Source organism: Papaver somniferum, chromosome 6 (assembly GCF_003573695.1).
Source record: "Papaver somniferum cultivar HN1 chromosome 6, ASM357369v1, whole genome shotgun sequence".
Taxonomy (NCBI): domain Eukaryota; kingdom Viridiplantae; phylum Streptophyta; class Magnoliopsida; order Ranunculales; family Papaveraceae; genus Papaver; species Papaver somniferum.
In genome coordinates this window covers 140,841,335-140,849,221 of record NC_039363.1, presented here as the reverse complement: position 1 = coordinate 140,849,221, position 7,887 = coordinate 140,841,335, and the positions used below count along the sequence as shown (strand labels likewise).

General features: G+C 38.7%; 3 protein-coding genes across 3 annotated transcripts; all 3 read left to right on the top strand.

Annotated features, from left to right (window-relative positions):
- Positions 1 to 598: 598 nt before the first annotated feature.
- LOC113291586 lies at positions 599 to 1,653 on the top strand. Its single transcript, XM_026541105.1, has 2 exons — positions 599 to 631; positions 763 to 1,653. Exons 1-2 carry the CDS (start codon positions 599 to 601, stop codon positions 1,651 to 1,653), a joined length of 924 nt encoding a protein of 307 aa, XP_026396890.1.
- A 3-nt stretch (positions 1,654 to 1,656) lies between these two features.
- LOC113291584 lies at positions 1,657 to 5,362 on the top strand. The gene is made up of 3 exons (XM_026541104.1): positions 1,657 to 2,089; positions 2,230 to 2,449; positions 2,668 to 5,362. The coding sequence occupies exons 1-3, from the start codon at positions 1,657 to 1,659 to the stop codon at positions 5,360 to 5,362; spliced, it is 3,348 nt and encodes a 1,115-aa protein (XP_026396889.1).
- A 72-nt stretch (positions 5,363 to 5,434) lies between these two features.
- LOC113291583 lies at positions 5,435 to 6,166 on the top strand. The gene has a single exon (XM_026541103.1). The coding sequence runs from the start codon at positions 5,435 to 5,437 to the stop codon at positions 6,164 to 6,166; it is 732 nt and encodes a 243-aa protein (XP_026396888.1).
- Positions 6,167 to 7,887: the final 1,721 nt, after the last annotated feature.

Genomic DNA, 7,887 nt, shown 5'->3' with positions numbered 1-7,887 from the left:
CAAATGCCTTCTCATGTTCAGCCCATGTCTAAATGTTATTGATAAAAAAAGCAAAAACCTAGGGTTTGGTCGGACTAGCTCCGGTTTTTTCTCTTTTTCTTCTCCTTGCGTTCTTTGTGCTACGATTTGGCATCAATGGCGCCGAATCAATCAATCCCGCCTGATCTAGGCAACCATCCAAATCAGAAATGCTTTGATCGAGCACAGAATAGAAATCAATCACGTTCAAGGCCAAGATTTACCTATGTTCCAAAAACAGAAAACCCTAATCATGGCGCGGCCAATTCCAAAGATGGGAATAGTTCGTATGCTAATATAGTTAAGAAGAAATCAATTGTTATGTCCAATATTGATGCAGATTCTTTATCACATCCTCTTGTTCGAGCTTCTACTGGGGAGACTGTGATTACAATTCCTAAGGATGTCATTCGGCGTTCTAAAGAAATATGGAAATTCAGTATTGTAGGCCGTTTTGATTTCAAAACCCTAGGTACCAAGTTTGAAGATGTTAAGCGAATTCTTTGCGAACAATGGAGATTAACAGGCTAAGTCCAGTTTATTCCATGGGTGAAAGGTTATTTTGTCATTAAGCTTAACAATGAGGTTGATCGTAAAAGAGTTAGCTATGAAGGTCCGTAGAAGGTTAAGGAACAACAATTAAAGATGATGCCATGGACTCCTATGTTTAATCCTGAATCGGAGAAGAACTCAAGGGACACGGTTTGAGTGCATTTCCCTTATCTTCACTTTGAATATTGGGAGGAAGAGATCTTATTTCGAATTGCTCGTGGCCTTGGCAAGCCTGTGACTGTTGATCCGAGAACATTGAAAGTTGAATATGGTTATTTTGCTGCGATACTGGTGGATATAGATTTTTCAAAACCTTTGCCTAAGCTTGTTATTGATGATGAGGATCGTTCGGAAGGTTTTCGTCTTGATTATGATTTTTTGAATAAGCCTGATTTTTGTGACCATTGTAAATCAGTTGGTCACACTTTGTCCCAATGCAGAACAGCTAAGTATCAAGATTTGGAGAAGCTGCATGATGCCAAAGAGGATGATTTAAAATGTGCGGCTCTCAAGGCTGAAATGGATGAACTGAAAGATTATTGGAAGAAGGAAAAATATGTTAAGCCAAAAGATAAGCCTCCACCACCGGATCATACTGGTGGAGGAGGGGAACAATCTTTGGAGCCTAAGGATGATGGTTTATGTATTGGTGGAGTTAAGCATACTGGGCGTCATACCCTGATTCCGAGTCCAGCTTCGAGTATTGCTGGAGAGGACAAGATTGCAGACATTCCGCATGTCTTGCCTGATTCTGCTAGCAATACAATTGGTTCAGTGCCTTTGCGTGATATTTTTGATGATGCTGCTTCACTTTCTTTGGACCTTGAAAAGGAGGAGGAGGAACTTTACAAAGTCTATGATGAAAAAAAAAGGATAGCTGATGATATGGCTAAGGCTGCAGATCTTGCAAAAATAGAACAAGATGCTTTATTGGCTAAATTGCAACATACTAGACAATTGCTTATGGCAAAGAAGAGGCAAGAGGAAGAGAAGAGTGTTCAAGAAGAAGATGCTACTTTGGTTTTAGAGAAACAACAACAAGAAATTGCTCATCAAGACTTTTCACAAACGCAACAATCCTAAGAGATGCATTCTAATACTGCTTTGGAAAAACTCGATGATGGTTTTAGTTCTCCAACTAGAACGGCTAGAAGGTCCTCTCCAGTTCGAACTGCTGAAGCCCTTGAGACTTCCAATATGTTTGAAACTGGTATTGAAGCTAGTGAAGATGAAGACGAAAGCATTGAAGCTGATGCATTGCCTTTTAAGGAAAAGCCACCAGATGTTGCACGCATCGTAGAGATTGAGGCTGAAAAATTGGAATGGAGTGCCGCTAAAGATGAGGAAGATAAGCTTAGAAGGGAGTTAGATGGGAAGAAGAAGTTGGATAATTTGGCTAAGAAGGGCGTTTTTAAAACAGCGCCAAAAAAGAAAAGCAAACCTGGTGCCAAGTCGGTTGAGGCTGTGGGCCAAGTTGTTAGAAGAGGTCGAAGTCAAACTCGCAAAGAAGATGATAAGGGTTCAACAAGCCCTTCAAGGAGCATAGTTAATTAATGCGTGTCTTCTATTGGAATGCTCAAGGATTGGCTAAGGATGGTGCAAGAGACAAGTTGCGGGAGCTTTTTTACTTGCACAAACCTGACTTTATTTGCATTGCAGAACCGCATGTTTTCTGCAGTGTGTGTTTTGTTAGGTCTCTTAATTTGGTTGATTTTTCTGAAGATGTTATTACAAATGATATTAATGGAGATAAAGATAATATTTGGATTTTATGTAGGAATACTCTTTTAAGGCCTGATATTTTATCTACTTCAAGGAAAGCAATTACTATGAATTTTGCGGGGATTTCATTACGGCTGTTCACGCTTCCTATAATCCGGTGGTTCGAAAGAGGCTTTGGCGTCAATTGGGTTTAGGTTTTATATCTATTCCTTGGTTGGTGTTGGGAGATTTCAATTGCATTCTTCGCCTGGAGGAAAAGAAGGGTGGAAGGCCGATCAAAGAGGTTTATATGAATGAATTTCGTAGCTGGATTTCTGACAATGGTTTGGTTGAGGCTGATGCTATTGGTAAAAAATACATTTGATCTAATTGTAGAGGTGGAAATCACCGAATTGTCTCTAAACATGATAGAGCGGTTGTAAATGATGCTTGGTGCTATAAATATGCGAACTGGAGATGCAAGGCCTTTCCTAGGGTTTGTTCAGACCATTCCCCCCTTTTTGGATTTGCGTTTGAAAATCCAAGGACTGCTAGAGTTCCTTTTCGAATTCAGAAGACGTGGCTTTTCCATCCAGGCTTTATGAAGTTGGTGGAAGACAGCTGGAGTGTGTATCTTAATGGCGCTCCCCCTTTTGTTTTTACTTCTAAGCTGAAGAGACTAAAGGGGGTATTGAAGATTTGGAACAAAACTATTTTTGGAGATGTGCAATTTCGCCTGAAACAGGCGAAATTAAAGATTGAGACTGAGAATGATCTTCTTGATTATGATCCGGCTGATGAGTTGCAGTTCTTAAGGGTTGCGGATGCCAAAAAAGAGGTTGACAATGTGAGAACGGAGTTGGCCATTATGCTTAAGATGAAGTCAAGAGTAACTTGGTTGGAGGATGGTGACCAAAATACTCATTTCTTTCATAACAACATCCACATGAGGAGAAGTCAGAATACCATATCAGAGCTTAAGATTGTTAACGATACTACTTTGTTTTTGCAGGATGAGATAAAGGATTACATTGTTAACCATTATCAGGCCAAGTTCAATGGTGGTGACGTTCATATTGATCCAGTTTTATTTGATATTGAGCATGAAAGCATCTCAGCTACTGAAAGTGCTTATATGGATGCTATTCCATCTTTAGAGGAAGTTAAAATGGCGGTTTTTGATTTGGAAGCTGATTCTGCGCCTGGCCCGGATGGCTTCACTGGTTCTTTCTATCGACAGTGCTGGGATATTGTTTCTAGAGATATTTTTAATGCAATTGCAAACTGTTGGTCCATGCGTAAAATTCCCAATGACATTAACTCTAGTTTTATTGTTCTTATTCCAAAAAATAGCAGGTCTGATGCTATTAAAGACTATAGGCCAATTGGCTTGAGCAATTTTTTCTTCAAGATCATTACTAATATTATGGCTACCAGGCTTGGTACTGTTTTAAATAAGTTGATCTCTGAAGAGAAATTTGCGTTTATGAAGGGTAGAAACATTCATGAGAATATAGCTTTGGCGTCTGAATTGATCAATGGGATCGATACGGAAAGGAAGCATGGAAACGTTGGCCTCAAACTGGATATTTCCCAAGCTTTTGATATGGTAAGTTGGGATTTCATAGATGAAGTTTTTCGTCAATATGGCTTTTCTGATTCCTGGTGCAAGTGGGTTCTTAATATCCTTAGCTCAGCTCGGATTTCTGTCATGCTTAATGGTTGCCCTGAAGGTTATTTCAGTATTACTAGAGGTCTACGTCAAGGTGATCATCTCTCACCTTTTATCTTTGTTCTTATTGAAGATGTTTTAAGTCGCAATCTTTCCAAGTTGTTTGCAAATAATAGTATGCATGTTATGGTTAGCAAGAAGGGTGTGGCGCCTACTCACTTACTTTTCGCGGATGATATTCTTATTTTCTGCAAAGGTAATCTTCATAGTTTGCAAAATTTGAAGAATATGCTTGATTTGTATGAGCGTGCGTCTGGTCAGTGCGTAAATTATGCAAAGAGCAAGTTTTATTTTGGAGGTGATCGAATTTCTCGTGCTATTGCTATTTTTAACTATTTGGGTATGGAAAGAGCTATGTTTCCGGACAAGTACTTAGGTATTCAATTGAAACCTGGAATTGTTCGGCATATTCACGTTCGTCAATTAGTTGAGAAAATTATGGACAAGTTGGCTGGCTGGAAAGGTAAGCTTTTATCATTCCAAGCGCGGCTAGTGCTAATTAAATCGGTGATTTCTAGTTATGTTATTCATTTTATGGCTGTTTATAAGTGGCCATGCACAGTTATTAAGCAAGTTGAGAGGGCCATTAAAAAATTTCTTTGGTCGGGGGATGCTGAGAAATGTAAATATTTTACGGTTCTATATGATGATCTATGCCTCCCAAAGCGTGAAGGTGGTCTTGGCATTAAGAAGTTAAATGATGTTAATAGGGCTATGCTCATGAAGCTTTGGATTTCTATTCGGGATTCAAACAAGATTTGGGCCAGATTTTTGAGGGCCAAATACTTTAAGCTCAATGGTAATCTGATAAATTACAAGCTGGGTTCTTCGGTTTTTCCTGGCATTCGCTTAGTCTACAACTTTGTGCAGAAGCATACTCGCTCAATTATAGGTAATGGTGCTAATACTTCCTTATTCTTTGATAATTGGTTTGGTGATTTTTCTATTGCGCAAAGACTTGGCATCACTTCCAAATGCCCTAATGATTTTAAGGCTAAAGTTAGTGATATCATTTTTGATGGTGCTTGGGTTATTCCTGATAAAACAAGAGATTTGATGATTCGTTGTAATATTGATGTGGAAAACTTGCCGGTTATTGCTGGTGGTGAGGATTATAAAATTTGGGATTTAGATAGCAAAGGCGTTTTCTCAGTTAAGTCGGCTAAGGCCGCTCTTAAGTTGTCGGCAGAAGTTGTGCCTTGTGCAAATCTGTTTTCTAGACAGGTTGTGCACCCTACCTTGAGTGTGCAATATTGGAAGATTTGGGCCAAGCAATGTTGTGCTAGTGAAGACAATATTATTAAGAAGGCTGGTAGGAGCATGCCTACTATGTGTCGCTTATGCAGGAAGAGTTGCTAAACTCTTAGCCACATCACTTGGCATTGCAGAGTTGCTAGGAGGATTTGGGCTTGGGTGGCTGGAGTTTTCAAGATGGATCCAAATGAAGACCTGGTGGACTCGTATAAGGCTGCTAAGGGTCGTAGTAGAATGATAAAGGACCTGTGGTTGGTTGCAAATCTTGCAATTGTCACAGAGTTATGGAAGTTACGTAACAAGTCTTATTTTGAGAACATGGCTTTTCAATGGCTGGGCTTTAAAGGGAGAGTTTATCAGGTTATTCGTGATAATTCAATTAGAATGAAAGGCCACATTCATAATACTTTAGAGGAGTTACGCATTCTGAATTATTTCAAAGTGCGGCATAGATCTTGCAAAACGTCTACCCCAATTGAGATTAGTTGGTCTCCTCCTGATCAAGATGAAATCATGATTTGTTGTGATGGTGCTTCTTTCGGTAACCCGGTCCAAGCTGGTGCAGGTGTGGTTTTCAGGAATGCAAGTTCGGAGGTGCTTGGTGTTCTTTGTGTTGGCCTTGGTTGGCAAACAAATTTCTATGCGGAGGTTTGTGCAATTATTTATGGTGCGATTATGGCTAAGAGATGGAATCTGCGGAGTCTTTGCATTCTTTCTGATTCGAAGGGTTGTATTCAAGCTTTTCAAAAGGAGGAGTTGCCTTGGAAGCTGGTGCAGAAGTGGAAAATTGTGAAGTCGTTCTACACTAATGTCCGTTATATTCATATCTATAGGGAGGTTAATTTTTCAGCTGATGCCTTGTCCAAGCAAGCATGTTTGCTGGCTGAGGATATTTTTGAGTTTTTTTAGGGTAGGCCAGGTTTTTATTCCAGCTGTGGAATGGCCTGGAAGGGTTTATTATCGTTTCAAATAGGTCTTTCAGGTGAGTGGACTAGCGGATAGTCACTCAGAAGTCCTAGTCCCTATACTGTTTTCGCTTTTTTTTTTATTGACCGGGTAAAAAAAGTCTAAATGTTATAGATCGTGTTAAATAATTAGTAAAAGAAAACGTAAAATAAATATGAATTATAACCTGCTTTTGCATTAACATTTTGAACATTAAGTGTAAATATATATACAATGCAAATGATTGTACTTATATTAGTTTCTCTTACTACTCATTTGGTAACACTGCAGCATCACCCATGCATAAAAGTTATAATTTCAGTTTCAGCTATAAAAACCCCATGCTGGCATCACCTAACCAAGATGGTCAATCCGTCAATGATATATAAATTATAATTTCAGTTTCAGCTTTGTTTCTGATTCCTTCCCTATAAATAAGTAGAACTTATGTTGTGGCACTTGAGTTAGGATCTAAGCGAGTTCATAAACTCAACTTCGAACGAATTGAAATATTGTAAACCTTTGCCGAAGAGTGATCAATTTTTGAGATGAAATCAAACGATTCAAACCTTAATAATATGGATTTCTTGATAACAATATGGATTTCTTGATAATAATATGAATTCATGCATACAACCTCAAAAACTATCCATGCTATTTTCCACACTCATGATAATAATATGGATTTCTTGATAACCTTCATGTATGGTGCTCATGATGTTACAGAAAATGCTAACCAGTGGCAATATCTTATTAATATGCATTTGTTTGTTGATCTTCCTTGGGTTCTTCTTGGTGACTTAAACTTCACCATGCACGACTCCGAAACACATAGCTCTAGTGTCACTCATCCTCATCATGCTAGACATGTTAGAAATTTTGTTCAGCAACTAGGTCTCATTGACTTAGGTTACTCAGGAGCTGACACAACTTGGTCAAATCATCGTAGTGGAGATGATCATGTCTATGCTCGTCTAGATACAGCTTTAGTGAATAATCGCTGGATCAACCACTACACAAATGCACATCTTCAACATTTAGTACATGTTGCTTCGGATCACTGCCCAATTCTGCTACATACAGTTCCTTCTGCTACAAAACATTCTCCCTTTAAACTCTACAAGTGTTGGTTTAAAATGGATTCATGTACTGATACTATTGCACGCAGCTGGCAGCATCGTTTTTCGGGGTCTCCTTCGTTTCAGTTTTCCAGTAAATTAAAACTAACCAGAACTCAGCTGCAGATATGGAAAAGATTTTCCTTTCGCAACATTGAGAATAACCTTCAAAATATTCAGAAGCATCTACAATTTTTCTATGACTACAATTTGCCTTCTTCTCATCCCCAAGTTAAGCATCTAAGCTCTTCCTTGCAGCAATGGCTTTCGATTCAAAAGGAGTTCTTCATGCAAAAAGCAGGTGATAAATTTCTTGAAGCAGATAGAAACACTTCTTATTTTCATTCCATAGTCAATTACAATAGGAGAATATCAACTATCAACTCTATCCAGGGTCCCTTGGGCATTTGGTTTGATAGCAGAAGTGATATTGAAGCTATATTTACCAACCATTTTAAGAATATTGCTACTTCTTCTAAGCCTCAGATTAATAACGAGATTCTGCAGCTTTTTCAACCTTGTGTTTCAGAAATACAGAATAACACTCTTATCCAGGTGCCTCATGCT

Excerpts from the sequence above, each read along its gene's own strand:
- LOC113291586 (XM_026541105.1), top strand. The coding sequence starts at position 599 with ATGAGGTTGATCGTAAAAGAGTTAGCTATGAAG. Across the intron at positions 632-762 it reads TAAAAGAGTTAGCTATGAAG|GAAGAGATCTTATTTCGAAT; the intron begins GTCCGTAGAAGG and ends GAATATTGGGAG.
- LOC113291584 (XM_026541104.1), top strand. The coding sequence starts at position 1,657 with ATGCATTCTAATACTGCTTTGGAAAAACTCGATGATGGTTTTAGTTCT. Across the intron at positions 2,090-2,229 it reads TCGCAAAGAAGATGATAAGG|AACCGCATGTTTTCTGCAGT; the intron begins GTTCAACAAGCC and ends TTTGCATTGCAG. Across the intron at positions 2,450-2,667 it reads TTCACGCTTCCTATAATCCG|AGGTGGAAATCACCGAATTG; the intron begins GTGGTTCGAAAG and ends ATCTAATTGTAG.
- LOC113291583 (XM_026541103.1), top strand. The coding sequence starts at position 5,435 with ATGGATCCAAATGAAGACCTGGTGGACTCGTATAAGGCTGCTAAGGGT.